At 43.7% G+C, this 12,214-nt stretch overlaps 1 protein-coding gene across 3 annotated transcripts; it reads left to right on the plus strand.

The window, feature by feature from the left end:
• The first annotated feature begins 3,703 nt into the window (after positions 1 to 3,703).
• On the plus strand, positions 3,704 to 10,896 carry LOC110530812 (zinc finger protein 774). 3 transcript variants are annotated; one of them, XM_036986569.1, is made up of 7 exons: positions 3,771 to 3,845; positions 3,971 to 4,142; positions 7,653 to 7,688; positions 7,952 to 7,985; positions 8,376 to 8,433; positions 8,595 to 8,796; positions 8,921 to 10,896. In XM_036986569.1, exons 2-7 carry the CDS (start codon positions 4,020 to 4,022, stop codon positions 10,028 to 10,030), a joined length of 1,563 nt encoding a protein of 520 aa, XP_036842464.1. In that variant the 5' UTR covers positions 3,771 to 3,845; positions 3,971 to 4,019; the 3' UTR covers positions 10,031 to 10,896. The 3 variants fall into 3 exon arrangements, with proteins under 3 accessions (XP_021469763.2, XP_036842464.1, XP_036842462.1); XM_021614088.2 differs by having other exon boundaries at positions 3,704 to 4,142; XM_036986567.1 differs by lacking the exons at positions 3,771 to 3,845; positions 3,971 to 4,142 and adding an exon at positions 4,589 to 5,066.
• Positions 10,897 to 12,214: the final 1,318 nt, after the last annotated feature.

A 12,214-nucleotide genomic window follows, 5' to 3' on the forward strand; every position in this document is an offset into this window, starting at 1 on the left:
CTGGACAGTCTGTGGTGCAACGTGGAGTTGGTGGATGGAGCGGGACATGATGTCCCAGATGTGCTCAATTGGATTCAGGTCTGGGGAACGGGCGGGCCAGTCCATAGCATCATTGCCTTCCTCTTGCAGGAACTGCTGATACACTCCAGCCACATGAGGTGGACATTGTCTTGCATGACATTGTCTTGCATTAGGAGGAACCCAGGGCCAACCGCACCAGCATGTGGTCTCACAAGGGGTCTGAGGATCTCATCTCGGTACCTAATGGCAGTCAGGCTACCTCTGGCGAGCAGAAATGCCACCCCACACCATGACTGACCCACCGCCAAATCGGTCATGCTGGAGGATGTTGCAGGCAGCAGAACGTTCTCCACGGCGTCTCCAGACTCTGTCACGTCTGTCACATGTGCTCAGTGTGAACCTGCTTTCATCTGTGAAGAGCACAGGGCGCCAGTGGCCAATTTGCCAATCTTGGTGTTCTCTGGCAAATGCCAAACGTCCTGCACGGTGTTGGGCTGTAAGCACAACCCCCACCTGTGGACATCGTGCCCTCATACCACCCTCATGGAGACTGTTTCTGACCGTTTGAGCAGACACATGCACATTTGTGGCCTGCTGGAGGTCATTTTGCAGGGCTCTGGCAGTGCTCCTCCTTGCACAAAGGTGGAGGTAGCGGTCCTGCTGCTGGGTTGTTCCTCCACGTCTCCTGATGTACTGGCCTGTCTCCTGGTAGCGCCTCCATGCTCTGGACACTACGCTGACAGACACAGCAAACCTTCTTGCCACAGCTCGCATTGATGTGCCATCCTGGATGAGCTGCACTACCTGAGCCACTTGTGTGGGTTGTAGACTCCGTCTCATGCTACCACTAGAGTGAAAGCACCGCCAGCATTCAAAAGTGACCAAAACATCAGCCAGGAAGCATAGGAACTGAGAAGTGATCTGTGGTCACCACCTGCAGAACCACTCCTTTATTGGGGGTGTCTTGCTAATTGCCTATAATTTCCACCTGTTGTCTATTCCATTTGCACAACAGCATGTGAAATGTATTGTCAGTGTTGCTTCCTAAGTGGACAGTTTGATTTCACAGAAGTGTGGTTGACTTGGAGTTACAATGTGTTGTTTAAGTGTTCCCTTTATTTTTTTGAGCAGTGTATATTCCATCTTCTCTGCTACAGTGCTGTGAAATCAGCGAGATTTACCGGGGATCCAAATCTCACAAAAAAAAAAAAAAAAAAAAACGAAAAAATAAAAAGACCTCCATTTATTGGACCCAATAATCCCAAATCGTAGTTTATTATTTCAAGATGTGTTCTGTTTCTCCGACCCTCCCCATTTCATGCTATTTTAGGAGGTATTGAGGCTTATTGTTGAGTAGTGGTTATTTGTAAGTAGGTACTCTGTCAAGGTGTGTAAATGAAATAAATATGCAATCCATTTTAAAACAAATCGTTATGAACATTGTGTTACTAAGGGGACATCGAAACAACAACGCTAACGATTAATGAGTTGAAAATGTATATTTGAAAGTTCAATATTATACATAAAATAATATCTGCAATACTGGTTTAATTCCCATTCCACTATAAGGCACTGTTCCACATGCTGCTCCCAATTCAGGGGTCTGAGGATTCAGAAGCAAAATAGTTGATGCTCTTGACACACATCCGTGCATTGGTAGATGTGCTGTACATTGTTATAAATAGTTATGTTATAAGTCTATAGCAGGGTTAGTACTGTTGATAGCTGTTGCAGTGCTGTCATAGAGGCCAACATTTGTCAGCGGTGGAAGTAGATTTTTGCTGGGAAAAAAAAAAAGCTCTACTTGGTGGTATGACACTGCATCCTATTAGTAGTCTGGGGATTCCAAATCACCCCCATTTTTTTGGTAGGAAATACCTTTTTATAGTTCCTACAGTACAGTTGTATAGTGCTTTCATGGAGACCTTCAATGATAATCACAAGTTTCGACAGCGGTGGCCGTAGCTTTCTGCCTTAAAAATGGGGGGAGGTGTATTTGTCTGTAATGAAGCCCTTTCGTAGGGAATAACTCATTCTGATTGGCTGGGCCTGGCTTCCCACTCATTGGGTAGCCAATGAGAATCCATAGATTAGAGACTACTGAATGTATTTTTATTGACTGATTTCCTTATATGAACTGTAACTCATCAAAATCGTTGAAAATGTTACGTTTATATTTTTCTTCCATATATAAAATGTGAAGCATCGTGTTGGCGTTTCCACTCACTACCAAATATGGTGAAGCCCACGGGCCGGCAGTGGGAGATGATGGAGCGAGATGGATTTTTTCTCATCGAAGCAACATTTGATCTCAATATAGTTTTCTATTTCCAAAACTGGAATCTGTTACGAACAGAGTGGACTAAATTTGGTAGACTTTGCCTTTTGTTCTTTAGAAGGAATGCAAGGTCGAATTTAAGTATTGCACCAGCACTTCACAGCGTAGGCGTTCCCTAACAGAAATATGCAAATACATGCTGGAACGTGCCTATAGGATCTCGCTAGCTCGTGTTTGGCTCTGCCCACATCCTTGCTTGTTTTGCCCACTATGATTCATTTGCTCCCATTGGAAATGACAGGCTGTGGTCTATCTTGGGTTACATATATAAAAAAATCTTTGGTATGACACAGGGTCCTATTAGAAGGGTGTCTGAGGATTCCAAATCACACCCCTTTATTGGAGACAACTTCTATAGAATGAACAGTACAGTAGCAAATAGCTGTATAGTGATAACTTCAGTTTAAATGGTACAGAAGCAAACAAGTAGATCAACCAAATGTATTTTATAAAGCCTCTTTACAGTGCTCTACAGATACTCAGCCCCCCCCAAAAAATGAAAGGGCAATCAATTGAGATGCAGAAATACAGAGGCTAGAAAAAACTCCCCAGAAGACAGGAACCTAAGACGGGAACCTAAGAAGAAAGATTAGAGAGGAACCAGGCTCGGAAGGGGTGGCAAAGTCCTCTTCTGGCTGTGCCTTGGGGAAACGTTGAGTACATGTGGCCATTAAGTCAAGATGGTTATTCAAGATGTGCATAGATTACCAGCAAGGTCAAGAAATAACCCCAGTGGATATAGAGGATGGAACAGTTCCAACACCTCAGGAGTCCGTGTCAATTGGCTTTTCAGAGAGGACTGTGCCACCACAGCAGCAATATTTGTTGACCTGTTGCCACTAAAAAGGGAGACCAGTGGAGCACAAAAACCATTCCATACAACCTATATTTATGTTTATTTTCCCTTTTATACTTAAACTATTTGTTATACTTCAACTATGTTACAACACTGTACATAGACAATGTAACATTTGAAATGTCTATATTATTTTAAAACTTTGAGTAATGTTTACTGCTCATTTCTAATTGCTTATTTCCTTTCTGTTTATTGTCTATTCCACTTGCTTTGGCAATGTAAACATATATTTCCCATGCCAATAAAGACCTTAGAGAGAGATTGAGCGCGAATTTGCCGAGTTGAATAGGGTACACGCAAATAAGAGCGTTTCTGCATCTCACCTGTGGAACGGGATATCTAAATTTACTGGTTGTAAGCTAGGTCGAAATATATATATATATATATATATATATATATATATATATATAGGCATAAGGTTATCAGTGTGGTGAAGGTAAAAAAATCACATTTTATGAGAAATGGAAATGGGCGGGGGTTAGGACTTTGTGGCTGTGGTAACAACCAAGTGGATCCAGTTAACAATGGGCAATCAACAGTTTTTATTTTTGTGTCGACAACTAAAGTCTAGTCATGGTGTGGTGCTCAGTACCTGGATGTGCGAACTACAAGCAAGCACAGGCTGCTGGGGTAACGTTTCATCGGTTACCTGTCAGAGATATTACTCGTAGTCGACAGTGGCTGGCGGCAATAAAGAACGCAGCCTATGATGTGAATACTGCACTGGATAAATATCCAAATGTCCGTGTTTGTAGCCAGCACTTTCAGCCAGAGGACTTCGAAACGGACCTGAGGTCTCAACTGATGGGTTTGCCAGGTCGTCGCACGTTGAAAAGTGAAGTTATTCCATCAATTTTCCCCTTCACTTCAAAGAGGAAGGCATCCGATCAGCCAACATCAGAGCAGCAAAAAACAAGTCGAGCTGAGGTAACTACAGTAGCTATCGAACAGTTATTTATCTAGCTAAAACCAAAATCTAACTCGTTTTCATAATACGCTGGCTAATCATACCATCGCATAACCAACGTAATTAGTTAGCTGCTACCTAACGACGTGATTTGTAACTTTGTAAACTACGTTAAGTTACAGAGTCGTTGTGTTGTCGCGCTTCAACCAGGCTACTCTGCTCCAGCCTTGCAGGTTTGTCACTACACTAGTTACCACAGCCACAACGTCTGCATGGTATATATATCGTAAACAAAAAACGAGTTTATTGGTCTTCATTTATGATTAGGCATAAAGTTAGCAGTGTGGTTGAAGTTAGGTTTAACATCCGATTTTAAGAAGATATATTTTAGAAATACGCGGGGTTTATTCATTTTGTGGTTGTGATAACTAGTTGACGACCGAAAATTTGGGGATATGACCCGGAAGTGGAAATGGCGTTTACTTGGGCTAGTCCAAAAACTCGCTCGCCAAGCAGTTACGAACAACGCGTTGAGAAGTCAAACCTGTAATCTCATACTTTCTCTAGACTATATTGTTGTTGTCATCATGCCCGTGTGGTGTTCTGTACCACACTGTGCTAATTACAAACAAGCGCAAAAAGAAGGAGTAATCTTTCACAGTTTGCCTACCGGAGATATACCCCGATGCCGTAAATGGCTCGCGGCTATCAAGAATAATATTTACAATGTCAACACACCAGTGGCCAAGTATCAAAACATCCGCGTCTGTAGTCAACATTTTCGTCCCGAAGATTATTTGAGGGATTATCAATCTGAATTGATGGGGAAGCCAAATCGACGGCAGCTAAAAAGGGACGCGATACCATCGGTGTTTTCCTTCACAACAAAACGGAAGACATCCGATCAACCAACACCAGCACAGAAGAAAAGATCTCGATTAGAGGTAACCTAGCCTTACCTAGGCTAAATTAACTAGTTACAGCAAACACTGTAGTCCTGTATTTAATGAATCGGCCAAATCAACTGAAATCAACTCAGTTTGCTGAAATTTGTATTGTAAACTTGTTCAATTTCCCGGTAGTCAGACGTTACTTCAGACGATATTCTCTGCAATGTTTCAGCCATGAAACCCTGAACATCCAATAACCGTTTAGCTGCTTTCAGAATAATTTCAAAATTCTTAGATTTTTTGTTGTTACTTTGAATTTTACAATGAATCACCTGCGCAATAAACAGCTAAATCAACCTTCTTTACGATTAGTGTTTCAGGATCTCTCAACTGACTGACATCCACATCCTGTTGGGCATCCACTGACATAGCTTCATCATCTCTACTTGTTTGCGTTGAACATTTTTTACTGCCTCTGTATAGGACACCTCAATTTCTACTGCCTCTGTGTAGCTGATGTGAAATGGCTAGGTAGTTAGCGGTGGTGCGCGCTAGCGGTGGCGTTTCAATCGGTGACGTCACTTGCTCTGAGACCTTAAAGTAGTGGTTCCCCTTGCTCTGCAAGTGCCGTGGCTTTTGTGGAGTGATGGGTAACGATGCTTCTTCGAGGGTGACTGTTGACGTGTGCAGAGCGTCCCTGGTTCGCGCCCAGGTCGGGGCGAGGGAACGGACGTAAATTCTATACTGTTACATCTGCAGGACACCTTCTCAATTTTTACTGCCTCTGCAAAGGACACCTCGACAGCCCTGATCCTTCCTACTTTGACCTCCTTCACTAACAGGCCACCCAGGGAACTATGGAACGTGATTCCCATCACAATTGGAACACCGTCCACCCTCAGTTTTCAACAATGCATACTTTGTTGTCCTGCATACCACTGCTGGCTTGCTTCTGAAGCTAAGCGGGGTTGGTCGTGGTCAGTCCCTGGATGGGAGACCAGATGCTGCTGGAAGTGGTGTTGGAGGGCCAGTTGGAGGCACTCTCTCCTCTGGTCTAAAAAAATCTCCCAATACTCCACGGCAGTGATTGGGGACACTGCCCTGTGTAGGGTGCCGTCTTTCGGATGGGATGTTAAACGGGTGTCCTGACTCTCTGAGGTCATTAAAGATCCCATGGCACTTATCGTAAAAGTAGGGGTGTTAACCCCGGTGTCCTGGCTAAAATTCCCAATCTGGCCCTCAAACCATTACAGTCACCTAATAATCCCCAGTTTACAATTGGCTCATTCATCCCCCTCCTCTACCCTGTAACTATTCCCCAGGTCGTTGCTGTAAATGAGAACGTGTTCTCAGTAAAATAACGGATAAATAAAAAAATATACCCACTTGGGTGATTGAAAGATGAACTGAGGTCCAGACTCCAGTCCAGTTGGTGGTGGTAATGCACCTTAAAGTTGGTTTCCAACCGCCATATATGAAGTTCGATGAAGAAGCCTGAAGGAGAAGAGATTACTAGAAACTAACTTGGTTTACCGTGGATTAATTGTTGGAATAGAGGACCTTGTGCATTTCAGGTAAAATAACAACCCAATGTCTGATATAGAATTTTATTATCAATGTTTATAATTTTCAATTATCCTAATCGGTCTGCAACCCAGAGTGTGTAAATGAAACAGACAGAATTCCCAGCTCACAATTAGTCAAATCAATGTTTATTCACCAGAGCTCTCCCGTTCATATACAAAGATGTTCCTTTTCTAACCTACGCACACACATGCACACTAACATTAAGAGAGCTATCTTCTTCTTCAGAATTTTCACCACAGTTTATCACTATCCAGTTGACAGTTCCATTCCCCCCCAGATAAAGGAAACCTGGAGGGGTACTTACTCCCTGTCCTATCGTACATTCTCAGAGTTATAGCCGGGTCGGTTCAACCATAGTTTAATTGTTTCTAGGTGTTTTCTTAGGCATACCCACACATCACTCTCTCCCCAGTCCAACCTAGTTGGATTTATGTTTAATAATTTTAGTTACTCTTTATCCATGCTACATAACCTGTAATCCCTAATGGTTAAGTTTCCGGGTAGAATTATTTAATCCTTTATCTTAAACGTTATAAATTATTTTATCAATATCCCAGGACAAATTAGCTAGCAACAGAAAACTAACTAGCTAAATTGCCATAAATGTTTAATGCTTTTCGACCTGTCCCCAAATTAATAAAGCCGGTTCAGAGTTAGTTTTGATATTTTAACCTGCATGTCCTGATCGCGTCTGGTGTGGGTGGTCAATATCAAAATACGGGCGAGCGGCGTGCGTCGTTTTGCCTTCCTGCGTCACTTCATACACCGAAGATCTCCGCTGAACAAAAAAAAGTTAACTACAAATTCAAAACTTGCCAAATGTCTTTGCAATTGATTACAAACAATCCACGTATAATGAGATGCTTCAAACGAAAGCCCGAGATGACTGTATTAAAATATAAAACAGTAGGCTATATGTCTATATCAATCATATTGAAATAAATTTAATGTTTAATCAATTGAGTTCTATTTTGTTACTTGTTGGCTACGGTCTGTAATTTGTCTCAATATATTTCATGATGTGTAGCCTAACATTTTGTATTTTCTTTACAGTATCTGAAGAGTATTGAAGCTCTCATCACACCAGAGGTGAGTCGGTACAATATCAACCACTACATTTTTACAGTTTAATATAACTAGCCCTACCTCATTACTGTAGAGACTGATGAATGGTGCCATCCCTGGTTGAGGTCGTGTTGAATGCGTTCCAAATGCCACCCTATATAGGGCAGGGCAATACTTTTGATCAGAACCCTATGGGCACTATAAAGGGTTCCATTTGAGATGTGGACATTGACATGTTAACTGGGATGTCTTTATAATGAAAAGTGATCACAGATGTGTCTATACAGGTGGCTCCAATATTGCCTGGAAGGAAGAACAAAGGTCAGTATAAAGTAACTCTGCGTTATCCACATTCTTGTCAGTGGGAAACAGCACTCACGTTTTCATCATGTTTTTCTGTCTTGTATATATATTTTTTTGCTAATATCTTTGAATAGTTAACTAAACGTTTTCTGCATTGTACTGGTCACCGTTTTGTCTCGTTTTTGGATTCTACCTGCCTTCCTTCCTCCGATCTTATCTCACCCCATATTATTCTAAAATATCAACACTGGTGTCTGGTACAGGCATCTTTTTCATTCCACTTCAAGAAATGGTGGTAAATTGGCCATGACTATTCCACTTAGTTTTCTAATTAGACTGTAACAATGAAGACGGGTAGAATTTCTGTCTCATAGAATGACAGTGATGTTCCAATGTGAATGTTCACAGGTGTTCTGACTCGACCCCGTGTCCAGGATTCTGGAACCAGCATTGACATTACACCTGAGTACGTTCAAATAATCCCACCACCTCTTTGTTATCGGTACTTAACAATCCTACAGCCCAGATGTATTTGGTCATTGACTGTCAATTTTTGAAGTGTTTAGAGATTGTAAGATTGTGGTACGATTTAAAAAAAAAACTCTGTTTCTTCCCCTCCATCTACAGGAGTGCAGATGTGTGTGTGAACAGAGACTGTCTGCTGCAGCTCTTCCTGCTCTGCGAGAGGTGTGGCTGCGACTGTGATGCCAGGATCCAGGATGAACTGGGTTGCTTCTCTGTCGTTCAGAAGTGCCCGTTCTGCAGTCACCACAGGAAATGGATGAGCCAGCCCTCTTTTGCCCAGGAAACCTGTGGATTGAAGGAAGAGGTGGGTATGCACTGGATACAATGTAGTGGACACGACGAAATACAAACTCTGTACACAACATTCTTAACAAGATTCTGACATGCCTGTAATCCATAATAATGACATTTTGTTTTCCTTTCCTAAGGCGATTGGAGGGACATGGTCCCAGCCATGTGAAGACAGAGACCCAGACCTAGAGAACATTTGCTTGACTATGGAAATCACTGAGGAGTTGTGTGAACATGATGCTCGGTCCTCGGACGAGGAGAGTGAGGAGGACGAAAAGCCCAAGAAGCGGAATAAGCAGGAGAGATCAGATGAGACCGAGTGGGAGCCGTCTGACGAGGAAGACATTGTAGTGGACTCTGATTCTTCTGAGGATTTGGAAACGGCAGGTTCCTCTGGTCTAACAGAAAAGGCCAACGTTGATAATTGTCAGAGCGGAATAGAGAAAGAAGAGAGACTTGTGGAGTGGTGCACTGACTGCGGAGCCGAGCCTGTACTCGCCTGCACCACACAGCGCCATAAGAAGCTGTACGCCTGTGGTGTGTGTGTGAGTGAGGTCCAACAAGCTGTTGGATTTGACCGATTCTACATGCAGTTCGAGGACCCGGCCAGCTTCAAGGAACATGTACGACGTGAACACAACACACAACCTCATAGGTTTCTCTGTACAGACTGCGGCATCTTTCCTCACAAGAAGGACCATTGGTGTGAGCACAAGATCAAGAAATTCCACTGTGTAGACTGTGGTAAGCGCTGTAGGACTGAAAACGGTTTCAAGATTCACAGGCACCTCCACCACCCTGACCATGTTTTCCCCTGTAAGTTCTGCCTGCAGCCATTCAAAACCAGGTCAGACAAACTGACACACGATGAAAGCCATCAGGGTGAGATCTCTCCCTACCAGTGCTCAGAATGTTCCGAAAAATTTGATGACCTAATGGCAAGGAACAGCCACCTACGAACCCACAGCAACCTGAATAGAAACATCTGCCACACTTGTTACAAAGAATTTTCTAACAAAAATCATCTGGAGAGGCACATGATTATTCACACAAGGCAGAAGCCCCACATGTGCCAGGTCTGCCAACAGTCCTTCAACCAAGCGAGCCACCTTAAGTCCCACATGCGCCTCCACACAGGGGAGAGGCCCTTCAAGTGCCAGCAGTGTGAGAAGTGCTTCAATCACAATGTCAGTCTGAAGAACCACATCCAACGCTATCATGGCCCTGAGAAGAGTATCACAAGCTGAGGAAGAGGAGAGTTACACAGGCTGAGGGAGAGGAGACTACCGCAGGCTGAGGGAGGGGAGACTACCGCAGGCTGAGGGAGGGGAGACTACCGCAGGCTGAGGGAGGGGAGACTACCCCAGGCTGAGGGAGGGGAGACTACCGCAGGCTGAGGGAGGGGAGACTACCCCAGGCTGAGGGAGGGGAGACTACCGCAGGCTGAGGGAGGGGAGACTACCGCTCAGCCTGCGGTAGTGGAGACTACCGCAGGCTGAGGGAGAGGAGACTACCGCAGGCTGAGGGAGAGGAGACTACCGCAGGCTGAGGGAGAGGAGACTACCGCAGGCTGAGGGAGAGGAGACTACCGCAGGCTGAGGGAGGGGAGACTACCGCAGGCTGAGGGAGGGGAGACTACCGCAGGCTGAGGGAGGGGAGACTACCGCAGGCTGAGGGAGGGGAGACTACCGCAGGCTGAGGGAGGGGAGACTACCGCAGGCTGAGGGAGGGGAGACTACCGCAGGCTGAGGGAGGGGAAGGGAGAGAGAGAAGGTGAGGCCCAGAGGGACATCTAGAACCGCTGGGGAAAGAAATGTAGCTGTAGAAAACTTAGATTGATCACACCAGGGTTGTGTTCATAGGGCACACCGTAGCAAAACGTTTTTCAACAGGAAATTAAAATGAGCTATTTACTACTACTTTAACTTTTAACTTAGTTTGTGTTGATGTTATATATCATGTATTGATTACTTTCTACATATTTTAAACATTTGGAATTCCAGTTGTTTTAATAGTTGTTGAAATATCATATTAGAAAATAGTTATATTTATATAGAGGATTTTTGTATTTGCTGTCATGAGGATGATTTAAAGTTCCATTTTGAAATACTGCCTTTATAGATTTCCGTGCAACTTTTAAGATTTGAAGTCGATGTAATATTCAAGCTCAATATAATATCCAACTATATCACTGATTCATAGTCCGCTCAGTTCTGTGACGTAAACAGAGTTGTTCAACAGAGTGGTTAATTGTACAATTCATTATGCACGTGCTTCTCATATGAATGCAGAAATGTATTTGTATTTATTATGGATCCCCATTAGTTCATGTCAAGGCAGCAGCTACTCTTCCTGGGGTTTATTATGGATCCCCATTAGTTCCTGCCAAGACAGCAGCTACTCTTCCTGGGGTTTATTATGGATCCCCATTAGTTCCTGCCAAGGCAGCAGCTACTCTTCCTGGGGTTTATTATGGATCCCCATTAGTTCCTGCCAAGGCAGCAGCTACTCTTCCTGGTTTATTATGGATCCACATTAGTTCCTGTCAAGGCAGCAGCTACTCTTCCTGGGGTTTATTATGGATCCACATTAGTTCCTGTCAAGGCAGCAGCTACTCTTCCTGGGGTCCAGTTAAATGAAGGCAGTTTTACCATTTTAAAAACATTACAACACATTCATAACAGATTTCCCAACACACTGTGAGCCCTCAGGCCTCACAGCCCTCAGGCCTCACAGGCCTCTACCACATATCTACAGTACAAAATCCATTTGTAAGTGTGTGTATAGTGCTTATATTATCGTGTGTGTATATGCATGTGTCTGTGCCTATGTTTATGTTGCTTCACAGTCCCCGCTGTTCCATAAGGTGTTTTTTTAAATCTAATTTTACTGCTGCATCAGTTACTTGATGTGAAATAGAGTTCCTTGTAGTCATGGCTCTATGTAGTACTGTGGAATAGAGTTCCATGTAGTCATGGCTCTATGTAGTACTGTGGAATAGAGTTCCATGTAGTCATGGCTCTATGTAGTACTGTGGAATAGAGTTCCATGTAGTCATGGCTCTATGTAGTACTGTGGAATAGAGTTCCATGTAGTCATGGCTCTATGCAGTACTGTGGAATAGAGTTCCATGTAGTCATGGCTCTATGTAGTACTGTGTGCCTCCCATAGTCTGTTCTGGACATGGGGACTATGAAAAGACCTCTGGTGGCATGTCTTGTGGCGTATGCAGTACCAGTACTTCAAACAGACAGCTCGGTGCATTCAACATGTCAATACCTCTCATAAATACAAGTAGTGATGAAGTCGATCTCTCCTCCACTTTGAGCCAGGAGAGATTGACATTCATATTATTAATATTAGCTCACGGTGTACATCCAAGGGTCAGCCGTGCTGCCCTGTTCTGAGCCAATTGCAATTTTCCAAAGTCC

Source organism: Oncorhynchus mykiss, chromosome 8 (assembly GCF_013265735.2).
Source record: "Oncorhynchus mykiss isolate Arlee chromosome 8, USDA_OmykA_1.1, whole genome shotgun sequence".
NCBI lineage: Eukaryota > Metazoa > Chordata > Actinopteri > Salmoniformes > Salmonidae > Oncorhynchus > Oncorhynchus mykiss.

Coding starts and splice junctions, on each gene's coding strand:
- LOC110530812 (XM_036986567.1), top strand. CDS start 4,710: ATGCCCGTGTGGTGTTCTGTACCACACTGTGCTAATTACAAACAAGCG. Junction 5,067..7,652: donor AGAAAAGATCTCGATTAGAG/GTAACCTAGCCT, acceptor TTTTCTTTACAG/TATCTGAAGAGTATTGAAGC. Junction 7,689..7,951: donor AAGCTCTCATCACACCAGAG/GTGAGTCGGTAC, acceptor GTGTCTATACAG/GTGGCTCCAATATTGCCTGG.